Here is an 18017-nt window from a genome sequence, read left to right on the forward strand (position 1 = left end):
GTACAAATTTTTTGTGAGGCTTTATCATGTAAACCTTGTTGACCAGCTATGTGACTTATTTTACTCTAAATTGTACTGGAAGTAACAAACTTTAGCACTCAGACCTGTATTACTTTCATTTTCAAACTATGTAGAGTAAATTACTAAAACATTGCTTGTGTATGCCAGATGTACATCCAACATGAGACCTGAAATTAATAACTTCACATCCCAATAACTTCATGGTCATGGAAATAATTTCTTTTGTTCATTCAAAATATTTAGATTAAATAAGATCAAGTGCCACTATTACTGAATGACAGACAATTGGGAAGGATGTCAACATAAACTAGAGAAAACACATATAAAGGGTAATGAGCAAAGAAAAGAAAATGAATGTGACATTGCCTGGAGAAAATAATGGCAATATCTAAAAATTAATCAGTCTCATCTTCAACAGTATTTACCCTACTCCTTTAGAATGAGAGACCTCTAGAGGGCACTGTGGTCGTTTTCAGAAAACTTAAGTAAGCTCAAGTGTTTCAAATTTATTTGACCCTGGACAGTTTCTCTGTTATCTGTGAACAATGTTAGAGCAGGTGCTTCCTCTCACAGACAAATCATCATCAAACTCCCTCTGGCAGTTTCCCTCTGATGATTAAACAGCTCCCAGAGCTGGGGATCATATGGTGGAAGAGAATTGTGAACTACTCATATTGGCATAATATTCCACACAAACACCACAACTCCATGCTTTAAACTCAGTAGGAAACAAAGACACATTAGAATATCCAGCTCAAGCAAAATACAAGGAAACTTTCCAATGTTTGCATCAAGGCTGGTCACCTACTTCTGTTACTTACAATTCAGAGTAATAGAGATGTTAGATTTACCCTCTGTCTTCCTTCTTCATTCCTAGCATGTTTGAGTTTGGTATTAAACTCCAGTTCTCAAACCATGGTAACTGATGAGCACACACTGACTATGTCCTCAGGAGAAACACTCTCACTGAGACTACAGACTCTGAGTACTGAGCAATATTCACCATCCATTCTTATTCCAGGAAAATCAAGGAATTGTGACCAGAGGAGGGCTGTAGATGTCGTTCTGGAACATCAGAGAGAAAAACTCATGATGGTAGCCAGACCCACATTCTCAATAATGGTGCTGTTCCTTGAGTGCATTCCTCTTATAAGGTATTATTGAAACTCTGCTCCAGGAAAGGTAAATTGTGTCAAAAACAAAGGATCAGGTGACAAACTCTTAACATGAGACTTGATGTTATAGGGGCAAAAGAGAATAAAACTGATGATCTCTTCCCTCAAAGTTGGAAAGGACAGTCACCTCTAATGTACACAGTGTACTCCTATGATGGATTAAGGACAGATTCTCTCTCAGAAGTATCCTTAAACTTCATTCTCATGTTCTGATAAATAGATAGTGTTTCATTCCTTAAGATTCCATACTGACAGAGTACAGCTTTGAATTAAGGACTGAAGGATATAAATGAGGAAAAGCAGGGATGAATTCCCTGATTTGGACCCTCTGTTAATGAAGGCTACGAGGAAGACAAATTTCTCTTTGGAGGTGGCAGGTACCTTATCTCCTAAACAATGGAATCTCTGTCATGGACCTCAGAAAGCCCTATAGTAAGATGCTGAGAGGTCTTGTGGAGTTTTTGTCAAATACAGAAGCAGAAACCTGCTTCCAGGCAGATTCTCTCCTCCTATTTGTCCTTGGGGACCCTAGGGAATACCATGCAACTTATTTCCCTTCATCTGCCCCACCCAAAAAGAAGAGGAAGACTCACTTCACAAGATGTGTCTGGAACAATAGAATTACATGAAACTCACCTTACTTCCCTGTGGTGTGGAGAAGAGAAATCAGAATGCACTACCCAAGGAATTTCTCACTAGACCCTCCACATGTCTCTTTCTCTGCTCCTCAAATTTCACAGGACATGCCTGGATCTGGGGAACATGATATCATGTGAAGGTAAGAACTCTGCACTTTCTCCAGGCGTCATGCATGTGTTGGTACCTGGGAAGTTACCATTGCCCTCACCTCTCATAGAATTCTGAGCATATTCTAGGGAGACCATGAAAATCTTAGTGTTACTGTTTTATTTAGACTTGTCAATGTATTTTCAGTTCCTTATGTCTGTTGGCAAGTACCTTAGTTGAGCTTAAATGTAAGGCAAGTCTCAAACCATTTCACCAATTGGTATTCTAATTTCCAAGGTCATGGTATTAGGGGGTGGAGTCTTCAAGGCATGATTAGGTCAAGTGTTACAGAGCCTTCATGAATGGCATAAATATTGTTGTGGAAGAAGCTTGAGAGATATCCTTCAATCCCTATGCCTATAGGAACACAGAAAGGAGATGATTATCTGAGGCCCTTGTCAGACACCAAATCTGCTAAGATGGATTCCCCAGACTTCAATCTATAAGAAATAAATTTCTTTTGTTGATAATCCACTGAATAGTAGGAATTTGTTTATAGAAGTTCTGAATGAGAAACCCCTCACCTGTTTTACTTTGCACATTATAATAGCACTTGAAAAATAGTCATTCACTCAGAAGATTGTCCTAAACATCCCAGCTATGAGCATTCTAAGGCAGCTCTTCTCTTTGGTGACAATTTCTATAATCACTGTGTTACTGATTTCTGGTGAATTTGTCCTTTGAAATAACAAGTGCCTCAAAAACATATATATATTGGGAGTTAGCATTATGTAGCTGAGCCTTTTGCTGAGGACATAAATGTCTCATTCCTGGAATCATAGTGAAAACAAAAAATGTAAGAAAAATGGGGTTGGTAGGGCTCAGATGGTGGGGCTCTATGGGATCTTAAATTGTGCTCTTGCAGAGGAATCCCCAAAAAACTGAGTGGATGTTATGTTAGCAGAAGGAAGTGGACTCTAAATTATTAATGTGGACTCGGTAGCTGGGTCTTCAGTTGAGTTACCAAGACCTGCCTCCTCCTGGTTACAACCAATAGGCAAATGAACGCATCACAACATTTAGACTTCCGTGTCTAAGGACCTAAAGAAGTGGTACTGGAGAGTTGTAGGTGGGCACATATTTGCATGTCCTTTCCTTCTTCTTGCCATTCAGAGGCAGATAAGAGAGGCTCAGAAGAGCTCACTGTAGAAATGAACCTTAGGAGAGAGGTGTCGAACATGGTCTTGGTCTTAGGCCTCCTGGTCTTCTGTCACTTCTCGGGTAAGAGCAGGATACAAATGCCAAAGGCCTTCCACCCTGTCTGATCCAGCACCCTGTGGCTAGGATGTCTTAGCTGCTATATAATTATCTTTGCTTACACACTCAGCACTGTTTCTTTTTCCAGGTTCCCTCTCCCAGCCTGTGTTGACTCAGATATCCTCTGTCTCTGCATCTCCTGGATCTTCTGCCAGACTCATGTGCACACTGAGCAGTGGTTTTAAAGTACCTGGATATCATATATCCTGGTACCAGCAAAAGACAGAGAATGCACCTCAGTTTCTGCTAAGATACTACTCAGAATCAGATAAGTACCAGGGACCTGGGGTCCCCAGCCGCTTCTCTGGATCCAAAGATGCCTCAGCCAATGCAGGGATTTTACTCATCTCTGGACTTCAGCCTGATGATGAGGCTGACTATTACTGTGGAACATATCATGGCAACACTGGCATTAACACAGTGATCCGGACATAGTGGGAAGTGATACTAAAACCTCTTTTTTGTTATGATATCAATCTTATACTGTTTGGGACTGTTGCAAATTAGGAAGTGATTTATCATCACTTTTTTGTTAATAAGTGATATTTTACTACCTATAGACATGAAAATATCTTCCGGTATTCATTAGTTATGATGTGTAGCTAATACATTCCTAAACAAGACACCTTCTATACCACACAGTTCCCCTCTAAGGAGATGATGGACAAGAACTATTACATTAACCCCACCCAGTTTCACTTCAGTGGCTACACTTGGCTCAAATGTATTTGTAATGTGAGGGCTCCTGATAAGTCATTGAGTCCACAGTGTGCCCAACACAGACCATTTGACCATCCATAAGGAAGAAATCACATTCCACTGAAACTGCTAACTACAGCCTGACTCTGGTAACTGCTTTGCTTTTCTGATGCTCAGAGCAAGCAAATTTTGGTGTTTCCTGGTACACCAGTCTCCTCCTCCCTAAGATATAACAGTAATTATGTCATTTTAGTGAGCATAGTGACCACCAGCATGGCAATAAATCCCACAGGCATAGGTTCCATAATAACCACTTCCATTATGCTCCCTATGGGGATCTCTGACTCTGCTGAGACTTCAGTGATGCTTGGGCCACACAGGGTTTAGGTATATTCTGAAATGAAAACATATTCCATAATAAGAGTATTGAATGAAGATCAGAAATATATATGATGTTATTTCCACATATTGGTGTTTTAATATTACCACTGGGTGGTCATCCTGTGCTGCTCAGGCCTCTCACACTTCTCTCTACACAAGGTGACTGACATAAGGGCTCTTGGAAATAACTCCTCAGGAGTATCTTCACTGTTCCTCTTTCAATCTTCTTGGACAGTATGTGGTGTTTACACTGGCTTCAAATATTAATAATAGTCAGGCAAGATAATGATTCTTAGGTTTCAGGTTGTTTTTATCCAGAGATAAATTATCTTACCCTCTGTTGCTCTCCCAAGGACTTAATGCATTGGGAGAACTATGACAGATGACCCTGAGCAGGGTGGCTTATAAACAATAGTCATGTATTTCTCACCAATGTTGAAGCAAGTAAAATCCATGATCAGGACACTGATCGTTATTTTCTGGGGTGGGTCTATTAAATGGTTTGAAGATGGTTCATTCTATATTCATATGTATATGCATGGTTCATTCTATATTCAGATATATATGAATATATACATATATACATATATTTATACATATATAGCCTGCTTTTTAAAGGCACTAGTTCCATTCATGTTGGAATCACCTCAAATGTGTACCACCTCTTAACACTATCTCCTTGTGTAGGATTCCATCATGTAGAACGTCTTTTGGTTGGACAAAAATTTGCACAGTATAACATCTTTTAATTTTAAATTCCCAACAGTTTTCCTGGTACATGAACACTGATTCCAGTCCTGTACACAAATCTCTTCTTAGCAGATGGAGAACATTCATTGTATGGCTGTCACCACTCAACTTTCTGAAGGATATATGTGTGTGGTGGCCTTTACTTCTGATCTCAGCATGTGAGAAGTTGAGGTAGGGATATCGAGACTTCAAGGCCACTCTGGGCTACATAAGGAGAAACTATCCCAATGCAAATTAGCAAGACTAGGTCTCCTAGGTCTTAAACATGAAGTAGAAGATGAAGAAGAAGAGAAAGAAAATGAGGGAGGAGGAAGAGATGGAGCAGGAGGAAGGGAAAGATGAATGGGAATGGAAAGAGGAACAGAAAGAGAAAGAAGAGCCACATAGCAAAAGCCCCCAAATCCATAATCAACCCTAGATTAGCTGACTTCTGTTTGTCAGGAGAGGGGAAAGGACATGTGAAACTTGTGGTGACTGCTTTGTTTCTCTGATAAATTCTTTTTCTGTTGCATACCAGGATGCACCATCAGGGGTAAAAAATTCCCAGGATTATCCTGTAAAGTCCACCACATATGGAAAGAAGACTCCATATACAAGAGGTCTGTGTGGAGACATGAGTCATCATATGTGTCATTATATGTTGACACCAGTCAGTTCTATCCTTTTACAGAGGATACAGTGGACAACAAAGAAGGCAACAGAGGTGGATCGGGACCTCTGGCAACAGAGATTGTTGGCTCCCCTTGACAATTGTTTGTTTTGGTTTCCACCTAGGAGCTGGTGTAATTCCCCTTGGCTGAAATCATCTGTTATCTGCTAGCTGTGGCTCAGCAGTTGTGTATTCACCAGGCCCTGAGGAGGAACCCCAGACCAACCGAGGTACACTCTTTCTCAGTATTAGTTTTCTGGTCAGGTTTCATATTCAGGGTCCAGAGAATAGGCTGTTTTACATGAACACTCCTTCATATCCTGATGCTGAATTGGATTAAAGGGACATGAGGAGCTCAGTATGAACTGGTCCTTAGGACTCAGAGATTTACAGGATTTTCCAGCATGGCATAGACTCCTGTCTTATCTATTTAGCTTTCCACACAGTGACTAGAAGCTAGAAATCAGGGGTTGGGTCAAAAACATAGATATCTTGGTTATATCTCTGACCACTGAACCACCTTACTTGCCCTACTTCCTCCTGATGCTCAAATCAGTCTATACCAACTCAGATATCTGCAGAATCTGAAGCTGTATCCACCATGGCTTGTCCTCTTCTCCTCTTTACCCAATTTCACAGGACAGATAAGGATAGATCTCAGAGCCCAGATATTATTTATATTTTTATTTTTTTCCAATGACTCATAAGGGTATGTGTTTGCAGATTCATTGCCCAGCTTGTGCTGACTCAGCTATGATCCATCTCTCATTTTCTGGAGCTTCCATCACACACACATGTACCCTGAGGAATAACGTTAATGTTGCTAGCTACACCATATACCAGTACCTACAGGAGCCAGGGAGTCTTCTCAGGTTTCTTATGCACTATTATTCAGAGTTAAGAAGGGCCAAGGCTCAGGGGTGCCCATCCACTTATCTAGATCCAAAGATGTCTCATCCAACGCAAGGGATAGGCATATCTCAGAGCTGCCCCTAGAAGGTGAGGCTGATTCTCATGGTATGATTTGGAACAACAGTGAACACAACATTGACACAGGCAGATGAGGAAATGGATGTTTCTGAGTTACCAGTCAAACTACAAACAAACCAATAAAATCTCATGATGGTCCCCAAACTCTGCCTGCTTACCAAGCATTTTATCATGGTGGCTGTCAAGTTGCACTTTTTATTTTGAAAGAAAGATTCACTTGCTCTCCCACCAGAGGCCAGGACTCTCCCAGTTGGTGGATATTCTTCCCCAGCATAGACTCTGAACTTAGACATGTTAAAGAAAAAACATCCTCCTCCTACCCAGTCTTCTATGTCACGGATGCCAGTGTCACACGATGTCTAGACACTGGCACCAAGATGTGAGTTGGTCACAGTGGGCACAGGTCCAGTAGAATTCTAGGCATATATATTATCTGGATGACTTGGAGATTTGTGATTCATGCCTTGCAAAGTGGAGTAGAGGACAATGAGTCTTGGGAACATTTAGGTACCTAGGAGAGCCAGAAAGCCTTTATGCGGGACCATGAGAGGACAGAAGTGTGGCTCCACCATGCTGAGAAAATGTTGAGGCTGCGCCTGGGAAATTGGGAATGAGAGTCATGGTGATTACCTTTGGTGGATTTTCCTAAATTCACAGTAAGTAATTTGACTCTTGCACTACTCACTTGCTCTATTGAAACTTTTGTACATTATAGGGTACAGTTGTAGGGTGAGTTTTCTCTCCTCTATCCAAGGTTCAAGGCCATGTCCCATATGTTGTATCTCTCAAGGTGTTTCTGTCTCTCCAATGCAACCAATTCTAGACTGTGCATCCTGTCTGAATCTCTACACTCAAGAGAGCAGAGGGGTCAGCACTAAACCTTATACTAAACCATATACATATGTACATGTGTATTTATATGTGTGTATGTGTATACATACACATATATAAATGTTAATGAAATATTCACAGCTATCATTAAAAATCTCTTATTGGAGGATCATGAACAAAGGCATGGGTGTAGCACCATATTAGAGGGACTTGCATAAAATATGTGATTCCCTGCTTTCATTCTCCAACACTGAAAAATCAAACGCATGAATATACATATCTCCATTCATTACTTGGTTTATATAAACCAAGTATGTTTCCTTGAGCCTTGAAATCAGTGCGTTACTGGTGCAGAGTTAAAATACAATTCCCCATTTCACATACTAAATCAAAAATGCGAATTGGTTCCTAAGAATTTTATATATATAACAAAGTCACCAGAAGATATTCATGACTTTTAATATTGCACAAGCAACCCTTCTCATACATTTGTAAAATTATTCCTGTAGATATCTTTACATTTTTCTGGTTCTCCGTATGTATACAACTTGATTATAACTGGGAATATCCCAAAGGCTGAGTCTGAGAATCAGTGCTCAGTGGCATATTTATGTCACCACAGTGCAGGAACAGATGTGGTAGAGGAACACAGTTATTGGTACAAACTCAGTCCTTTCCTTCTGATCAAAAGATTTCCTTTTCCTTCCCACAATGAAATGAACATAAACCTGTTTCTCTCAACCTGGTAGTCACTTTAGAAAAATGTATATTTCCCTACCCTTCAATTATAAATAGCCTTTAGGCCTACAGACCAATTTCAAAAAGAAAAATTAAGATACAGAATAAAATGTATTCAGATTTCTGGAGCACTTTAGCAGATGCAAAATAGAAAACAGGTAACTCAAGACTAACAGAATTTTAACTGATTGAAAATCTGAAACTTGCCAAAGGAGGTGAGTCCTCTTTCTTTTGCAAAAAAAATGCAAATTAAAGCAGAAAACAAAAGAAGGTATGTTCTCATGACATATGTCAATTCCCTGAGAACCTACTAAGCAGAATTTGAACTTGTTTAAAAAGTAGTATCATTGCAGATGACATAAGTTAAGAGGAGGCCATTTGGTTCAGTATGTCTGACATTCTCATATGACAACTTCCAAGTGAAGACAGGGAGTCATAGACAGATGTGTGTGAAGGTGGTGGCAGAGACTTGACTTATGCAACTGCAGAACCAGGAGTGACAAAGATTGTCTTCAAAGTACAATGACCCAGCGTGAGGTAGGATGCCAATATGGGAATCACATGGAACTTGGACCTGCCTGTGGATTTTGGATGACTAGCCTCCATAGCTGTGTGTGTGACAGTAATAATACAAATTAATTATTATTAACTACCTGCTTTGTGGTATATTATTATGTTCTAATAAATGAATACAACAGTCAAAAATAAAATAATATTTACAAATTTGTATGTTGACCTACAATTTATACACCAGAATGATCATATATCAGGTCTCAATTCTAAACTTTATCATGGTAACTTAACGTTAAAATAAAGAATTGCCCTTTTATATAATCCCAGTTGTTTGCTGAATTTGATATGTGAATAAAAGAACCTGTGAAGATCATGTTTCTATTAATAAGGCTCTTCCACATATTTTGTCTATTTTATGATCTCTGATGAAGATTCTTGCCATCTAGAATGGGAACTCATGAGGAAATTAAATCTGTGCAATGCAAGAAATGTCAGTTATAATGTTACTTTGCTGAACATGTAGGCAAGCAACAGAATAGATAGAGGCATATAAAAAACACATAATGAAACCATGTAAGTTTTTTAAGGACCAGCATGACTAGTGTTTCTCACATTTTAATCTACACATGAATCATCTACAGATTTTTAAATGTTTTCCTAAACATGGGTCTGAAGTGGTTGTTGAGGTTTTGCATTTCTTAAAAATGTCTTGCTTCAGATCTCCTGTTGCTTCTCCTGAAAGTCTCCCAACAGCTGCTGCTGAGTCATTTTCTGCTGCTCCAGCTCCTTCTCCATCTCTTGAAGCCAGGATCATGAGGACAGCAGAGCCTCCCTCACACATTTGGTTTCCCAGGAGTGTCCTGGTGGGCAGACATGGTATTTATGGTGTTGGACCAAGCTCAGTAAGTAGAGAACTCATCATACCAGTCCTGATAAATGGAACCCAGGAAAGGGACAGGAAGGCTCCAAGTTTCCAGGCAAACAATTTGGCTCACTGTGCTCACACATGCAGGAACGGTACCCCTCTGTCTTTGTAGTGCACCAAGCCTCTGATGTACAATGACTTTCTTCACTCTTAGAGATATTCTAAATCTCACCATTTTCTAGCATTCACATACCATCTATTCAATAATCCTGTTTTTTTGGCAAAGATGAATATCAAAGATTTATGTGTGGTTTTTAGTATATATTATTGTCATCATTTTGAAAATTGTTACATTTTTATTTCTAGGCTGTCGACATCTCTCTTAATCACAAATTCTCAAAGATGATCAACAGAGAAATTGAGTGTAAGGCTGCAGGTTCAGGCAGTCCTCTCTTGGCAGAATTCACCTGGGCCTGACAAACTGGACTCATTTAATCTCTCCCTAGATTTTAACATGTAAGGTTTGTTCAATTCTTTCCAAGCATGCAATGGTGGTTAAAACCTCTGCCTTCTCTCTTACTTACTAGCTTTTGTTACCTTCCCCAGGTAGGGAACGTTGCTCTCAAATTTTCTTGCATTTAAGTACCAAATTTAGAAATACCTCTTGATGTATTTTGTCTATACAAGCATCCCTTCATTTTAGGTTTCATTTTTACCAATATTATTCTTAGCCTTTAATTGCTGTTCAGTAAATATTTGTAAATAAAAATACTTTGTTATGCTCATAAAAATGTCTTGCTTCAAAACAAATACAAACATTTTAAAATCACAAACTCATTAATTTGTGTAAAATAAAATGGCAAGTAAACATGGCCACCAAAGACACATGTCCATAGAGAATTAGAGGCTTTTAAGTAAAGAATCATCTGTCATTCTATGAGAGGAGACTGCCTGATATGAGAGAGGAAAAGCTGGGTGAGCATTCACTTTCTTTAAGAAGCACAAACAGAGAGGAGAGCAAACACACTGAACCCCACAGTGACATAACCTTCCCTTCAGCTCATGCTCCATCTCCCTATTGACTTCTCTTCCAGTTTAGATTCATGACGATCTTCTCAGTCCATGAACTCACACTTTTCTTCCTTAATTTTATTATCTGCGACCTCTTCAAATAATACCAAGGCTTGTTCCATTAAGAAGAATAGTGAGGTGTTGAATTTTTTCCTTGAAAGATGGCACTCACACGTCCTCTTATATCTGAGTCTCTAATCCATTCCTTCAAAAGCAGTGCTGGGTCCACTGCTGTCTTTTCAATCAAATTTGTATATTTTGTTTCTGTTACCTGGGTTTTCCCATTTCTAATCAATCCAAGGAGTCTGAACATTTATTATAACAAAACTGACTGACTTACTTCATGTGAGCCAGTCTCTTGAGAAATCAAGTTGAGAGAACGGTGCCTTCAGGAGTTTCCTAAGAAGTGTCCATGTTCTCCGCTAAGGCACTTCATTCCATGTCCATGTCCACTTGACATAAGACACCCTTTCCCCTGAGGATTCCTTATAAATGACTTAATTGTGTACATTTTTTCTACCAATGAGATCCAATTAGAAAACTCAGGGCTGTAATAGGTAGGAACCTGCTTCACTTTACCCATGGCCTGGGAACTGGCCATGGTCAAGGCCTTTGTAGAGACAAGAGTCTCTGTGAGGACTGCTGAAATCTGTTCACAGACGTGACATACCTGGTCACAGCATTGGCTTCTGTGTGTCTGCTGCTGAGGGAGCTGTAGGGACCTGACCTAAAATTCCAGATCTGTGTCTCTTAAGTCTTCTCAAGACTCATTAGGCCTATCACCTCTGAACTGTTTGGGGCCCTTCTATCTAGGGCCACTCAGGTCAATTGCTCCTTACAGTGAGATCACATGAAATTGTTTAGAGAGGAGAAGAACAGCACATTTGCATACAAGGTCCAGCTCTCTTCTCTGGAGAATGAGGGGAGATAACAGACCCTGGTGCATCATATGTGCCCAGCACAGCTTTGAACTGTGTACATCATGGCCTGCAACACTCTCTCCCTCTTCTCACTCTTCCTTTATTGTGCAGGTTAGGAAGACCCTAACCATCCTGATCCTCACCTCATAGGTACTGCCTCCCAATCTAGTACCTGAAATATCCGTTCTCTGATCCTTTGTCCAGGGTGTAATGAAGTTTTATATTTCTAGCTCCTACTCCCAGCCTGTGCTAACTCAATCACCCTCCACATCTTCCCCCATGGGAGTCTTGGCCAAGCTCACCAGCACTCTGAGTAGTGGGCACAGCAAATACTTCATTTCATGGTATCAACAGCAGCCAAGAAAAATCCCCAGGCATGTGATATATGTTAACAATGACAGAAGTCACCCAAAGGGAGATGGGATCCCTGATTGATTCTCTGGCTCAAGTTCTGGGGCTAATTGCTACGTTACCATCTCCAACATCCAGCTGAAGGATGAAGCTGCCCATGTCTATGGCATATCCCATAACATGGTATGCTATTTGGGTAAAGCAAATGACACAGATAAATGGGAAAATGAGAAAAAATAATGTCTCACCACTCAGCTAACAAGGGAGACCTAACAAACTTTGAATATTTCTCCTATTCTGAACAGTCAAAAATGACTTAAAACAATTTTCCAGGTGAATACCCAGATGAATTCATAATCTTGACACAGCTCTAGGGAACAAAGTTTCTAGGCCAGGCTCCTACAGAGCGCACCGATCTGTAGTTATGATGCGAACTCCACAGAACAATCTGTCTCCCCCGCTCGTCTGCTATATAGGTTACAAGGACATTTACCTTTCTTGCTTCAAATATTGTGACTCAGGAAATAGCTCACCAATTTTGTTTGGAATGGCCACCTTAGGAAGATAGCTGGAGGTCTGATTTAAAAATAACTGGAATTATATCACTGTGTAAGATTGCACAGAGAGATCATGAAAAATTTTACATAGTTGAAGGAAATATTTTAAACAGTTTTATTATTTCCAAAGGACTTTTACATGTTAAATGGGGTTTTTGACAGGAGGTGAAATTGTGGCCAACACAGGAATGTTTCCATCTACTATGAAAAAATCTCCCAAAGACAGAAGTAAAACAAATGGGCACCACCATGACACCATAGGAAATAAAGATTGGTCACAAATGTCAAGATTATTTTGTATTACTGTTTTCAAAGGAGGTAGCTAAACAGACTGCTAGTGAATGTGGGGTGAAGACATTAGAACATCTGATCACCATACAGCAATGAGAACATAAGTAAAATTTATCTAAACCAACATTTTCAGTTCTCTGGGAATTAATCCAAGGCTGAAACAATCAGAGAGGTAATAATATCATAATACAGTCGAATCCATGTAGGAATCCATAAATGAGTGGGATTTTCCCTTGCTTATTTCCATTGCTTCCTGCCCTGATACATGATGGCCTTGAAATTCAACACCCTGCAACCCATTTCAATTGTAGGAATCAGCATTTCTTTCACTGAAACAGCCTCATACCAGATTTAGAATTCCCTAATAAAGACTATACCAAATAAGCTGTTATTATCTGAGATTTCCCAAAGTCAGTGGCAAAGCCTCATCTTTATCATTGGTATTAACTTTAATTGACTGAAAAAGATGTATTAGGAGTATATGAAGGAGCAGATTTCTGACCCTTTAACAGTGGATGCCCTAGGTTGGATTTTATCCTAGAATGATGTTGCAAACTGGATCTTCTCATATGAAAACCTTAAGATTCTCTGTGCTTCCTTTGTTATCCATGAATTTAATTACCTAAATAGCTGAAAGTGTTAGATTACAATACAAATCTATGTGACAATCATTGGAATATATTTCTTTAGTCCAAAACGTAGAATACTAAAATATATGCATGTGATAAATAATGTACAAATGAATTGATATAATGTTTGCACCATCTTTGGTGGAAGATCCTTGAATGCAGTTATAGTTACACAAATTTACAATAGCCACACGTCAACACTTGTGAGTAAGAAATTCAATAACAAATTAAAGGGTATTAATCTGAGATTTGGGAATCAGAACATGAATATGTGAATAGAGATATTGTCCATGTAAGGTTTATAAATATGCTGGACTCTCAGGTCTCAGTTACCAGAGAGGGGCATGTTCTATAACAAAAAGGGGATACTGAGGGTCTGCACAGTGCTCCTCACACTGGTGTTCAATAAAAAGCAATCAGTTAGCCACTGAGCATGGATTTGTACTCACTGATAAGGACTCCACAGAACTGGGAGCTTCATCCTCTCATCAAGTGCTTCATCTCAGTGTTTCCCCAAGGGGGGTGATGAATATGCACATGCCCCTTTGTCTTCAGTTCCATCTCTAGGGCTCAGGAGAGGGATAGGGTCTGTCATGTTGAAAATGCATTTGTATGAATTGCTTCACCTCTGCAGATGGTAAGAAAGAAAAAGTGCCCAGGGTAGGGCATCCTTCTCTGTCCACTATGGTACCAACTGCTTTTCCTCTACTGCATCTTGCTCATGGCACAGACAGGAATATGTCTGAGTGACACTGGTCATCCTCAAGCCATCTTATGTCCTACCTTGTCCAGGCTCTTCAGAGGCTTTACCCAGGTGATTTTCTCAGATTCTGTGTTTGTAGAGTCCCTCTACCAGCATTGCTGACTCAGATGCCCTGCTTATTTACATCTCAGAGAACTTCCATGAAACACATGGGCACCTGAATAGTGGCATCAGGGTCCATGTCTATATCATACTAGGGATCTAGTCAATGGCCCAATATCTCTTATAGCCACATGCAAACTCAGATAAGTACCAGGGTCTGGAGTTTACAACTACTTCTTTGTATCCAGAGATGTCTCTACACAGTTTTGATCATCTGTCACTTGCAGACTGAGGGTGAGCCTGATTGTTACTGAGGAACTGAGCATTGTCTTCCTTCACACAGTAACATAAACATGGAGCAAAGGTCAAAATCTAGAAATGCTTATGCATGCTGTAACTCATCTCTATTTTGTTGATGCTAAAATATATTTACATTAGTGTTATTTACAAAACAGAAAAATTCCCAGTATATAAATGAAAGCCAAAAAAGGAAAAAAACAATTCTCTACAATACACCAATACGTTACAAACACAATCTAAAAAGAATTGATTCTGGTAAACAACATATGGATGTGAAATATACTAATCTCACAAAGGCCAAATGCAGGACAGACTCATAACATTTGGGCTAGTGAGCACACTCAGAGTCTTCTACCCCGAGTCTGTTTTACAACTGAGACACTCTATCAGGCTAGAATAATTCTGACACTCCCTCCATAGCCATTGCAGACACAGAGCCAGGACTTGCTTAGGCATTCTGGAAAACAAAACACAAGGAATTAGATTTCAGCTGAGATAGTGAGACAAAAATAAAAGAAACTGAAGCTGTGAAACTTAAAATAACAGAATATATATTTGGCAATATTTAGGTTTGAACTCAAAGCCTTAAATTTGCTATGCAGGTGCTCTACCAGTTTAGCCACTCCATAAGTCCTGCTTTTGTGTTGGGCTTTTTGAAGATAAGGTCTCTCGAACTACTTCCCCAGACTGGATTCAAGCCATGATTTCCCTGATTTCTGCCTCCCATGTAGCTAAGGTTATAGATGTGAGCAACTGGCATCTAGCAAATATCAGAATTTTTTTCATGCCCCACCCCACAACACTAGGCTTGTTTTTGACATAGTGTCTCATTAACTTTCTTTCTGAAGTGTCATAGAATGAGGATCTTATTATTTCTCCTTTTTTAAATATCTGGGATTACAGATGTTAACCACCATGCCTATTGATGGGAATTTCCTAGTTTTTATCTTACAGGATGACTTTTTTTTTATTTTACGATGGTTTGAACTGAATCCTAATACTTGAATAATGCCGACAAACCTACTGGCTTTCATTTTTGCTTAGATGTACAAATCTATATTAGAACTATTAGGAAGATTGAAGAATAACTCCCATGTAACTTTAGGTTCTTTTTGACAGTATAAATTAATAGATGCTAAAAATTCTTTGATTGACATTTGGAGAAGCATACTTTTTGGCCTGCTACTGGAAAATCTGCTCTTGTAAGCCTATGTTTAGGTTTTAATCCCTGAGATCAGATACACCAGTAATCAGTTATCACCTGTAAAGACTCCCAAACTGCCCTTTATTGTCCCATTGTCATTTAAGTACATACAGTGACCCTCAATTAGGTTCCATTATTTGTCTTTTGTCCCTTCTTTCTCCCTCCTCACTTTTCTGAGCTGCCTATTCCACCTCATTCTCCTTCTCCTCCTGGTCCATCATGAGGTGAAGAACAGGAATCCATCCAGGGAGGGCTCTGTAGGTCTTTGAGGAATCTCAGGGAGAAAAATCTCTCAAGGGACTCCACCCTCACCTTCTCAAAGTAGTACCTCTCTGGTGCCTTCCTCTTGTGTGATGTCATCAAACCTCCACACCATGAAAGATTAAAAAATACTTTTTTGTTCATTCAAAATGTTTAGCTATAAATAAGAACACATGACACTATTACTGAATGACAGACAATTGGGGAATGGTTTCAATGCAAACTCGAGAAAACACATATAAAGTGTAATGAGCAAAGAAAGGAAAATGAATGGGACATTCCCAGGGACAAATAGTGGCAACGTCATAAAAATCAATCAGTCACTTGTAAAATGGTATTCACCATACTTCTTTAGACTCAGAGACCTCCAGAGGGCACTGTAGTCATTTTCAGAAAACTTAAGGAAGCTCAAGTGTTTCAAATTTATTTGACACTAGACAGTTTCTCTGTTATTTGTGAACAATGTGAGAGCAGGGGCTTCCTCTCAAGGCAAATCGTCATCAAACTGCCTCTGGCAGTCTCCCTCTGATGAGGAAACAGTTCCCAGAGCTTGGGATCATATGGTGGAAGGGAAATGTGAAGTACTCATATTGGCACAATATTCCTCATAAACACCCAACTCCATGCTTTGAACTCAGTAGGAAACAAAGACCAATTCAAATATTCAACTCACACAAAATATAAGGAAAGCTTCCAATGTTCACATCATGGCTGGTCACCTATTCTTTCATTTCTCCTTACTTACAATTCAGAGTAAGAGAAATTTTAGATATATCCTCTGTCTTCCTTCTTCATTCATAGCATGTTTGTGTTTGCTATCAAGATCCAGTTTTCAGACATGGTGACTGATGAGCATTCACTATGTCCTCAGGAGGAATAGTCACTTTCACTCAGGCTCCAGGACCTGAGTACTCAGCAATGTTCACTACCCATTCTTATTTCAGAAAAATCAATGTCATGTGCCCAGAATACCATTTTACAACACAAGGAACATACACTTGTGGATCACCACTGGTTTTTCTGCCTCCCTAAATGGGGACAAATCTACCATGACCTTCTCAGTGTCCCAGCTTGATCACAAGTGGGAACGCTACTGTTTGCTACTTTCCTGCAGTACTCAGCACAGTGATTTACAAAGTTTTGGGGTCAATATATAACCTGGGTATAAACAAACCAGACACTGCTCTCAGGAACCTTAATATTGATTATCCATACACATAAAGGTAAATCTGAGTCCTGACTCGACATCTAATCCTGTTTGACACTTTAAGTGGAGGTGTCCCATAACCATAAAATTGGATTATTTATTTTCCCAACACAACATTAATAGGTGGATCTCATCTGATTACAGAGGTCAGCACATTCGTCCAAAGAACAGTATTCAGTAATGTTCTTTTGTCAATCTAAGAGCAAAGTGCAGAAATGTCCCTTTGTATATCTCTAATATTCATTTTATTAAATGAAATTTAACATAACAAGAATTAATAACATTTAATATAATAAAAGAATTTTGACATAATAAATATATTAACATAGTAAAAGTTGCTTTCCAATTTTGTTATTTTTATTGGTGCATATTAATTCTACATAACATGGACTTGCATTGTGACTTTTTCATATGGGTTTACAAAGTACTGTGATTATATTTATTCCTCCATTATTCTAACTCCTCTACCTCTTCTCTATTCTTCCTTTCCTTCTATCTTGTTGTAGTTTTAGGACGATGTTGTATTTTTAGGACCTTGCTTACTATCCGGTTTTAATTTCCCCTAATATTCACAAATGGGAGAAAGCATGTGATATTTGTCCTTGTGGGACTGGCTTAGTTCACCTAGCATGATGATCAACAATTCCACCCATTTCTGAACAAATAAGATTTCTTTCTTTATAATGGCTGACTAAATCCCAACTGCTTACACAGACCACATTTTCTTTATCCATTCATCCATCAATGAGCATTAAGGCTGATTCCA

The 18017-nt window shown here is 39.2% G+C and overlaps 3 protein-coding genes across 6 annotated transcripts in view; all 3 read left to right on the top strand.

Annotated features, from left to right (window-relative positions):
- LOC109684467 (immunoglobulin lambda-1 light chain-like) overlaps positions 1–18017 on the top strand; it is a 781398-nt gene that overhangs the window by 612158 nt on the left and 151223 nt on the right. The gene's annotated exons all lie outside the window — the stretch shown is intronic.
- Positions 1–18017, top strand: part of LOC109700872 (immunoglobulin lambda-1 light chain-like) — a 522506-nt gene that overhangs the window by 336230 nt on the left and 168259 nt on the right. The window lies entirely within an intron of this gene.
- LOC109679554 (immunoglobulin lambda-1 light chain-like) overlaps positions 1–18017 on the top strand; it is a 332861-nt gene that overhangs the window by 159256 nt on the left and 155588 nt on the right. The window contains exons 1-2 of one of the 2 annotated variants that reach the window (XM_074061169.1): positions 3055–3203; positions 3328–3652. The exons of the other annotated variant lie outside the window; for it this stretch is intronic. Of the exons in view, the coding sequence (XP_073917270.1) occupies positions 3068–3203; positions 3328–3652 (461 nt within the window). The 5' untranslated portion in view covers positions 3055–3067. Of the gene's footprint in view, positions 1–3054; positions 3204–3327; positions 3653–18017 lie in introns of those variants that run through there. 2 annotated transcript variants of the gene reach the window in all.

The sequence above is a fragment of the Castor canadensis genome, chromosome 18, assembly GCF_047511655.1.
Source record: "Castor canadensis chromosome 18, mCasCan1.hap1v2, whole genome shotgun sequence".
NCBI classification, from domain to species: Eukaryota; Metazoa; Chordata; class Mammalia; order Rodentia; family Castoridae; genus Castor; species Castor canadensis.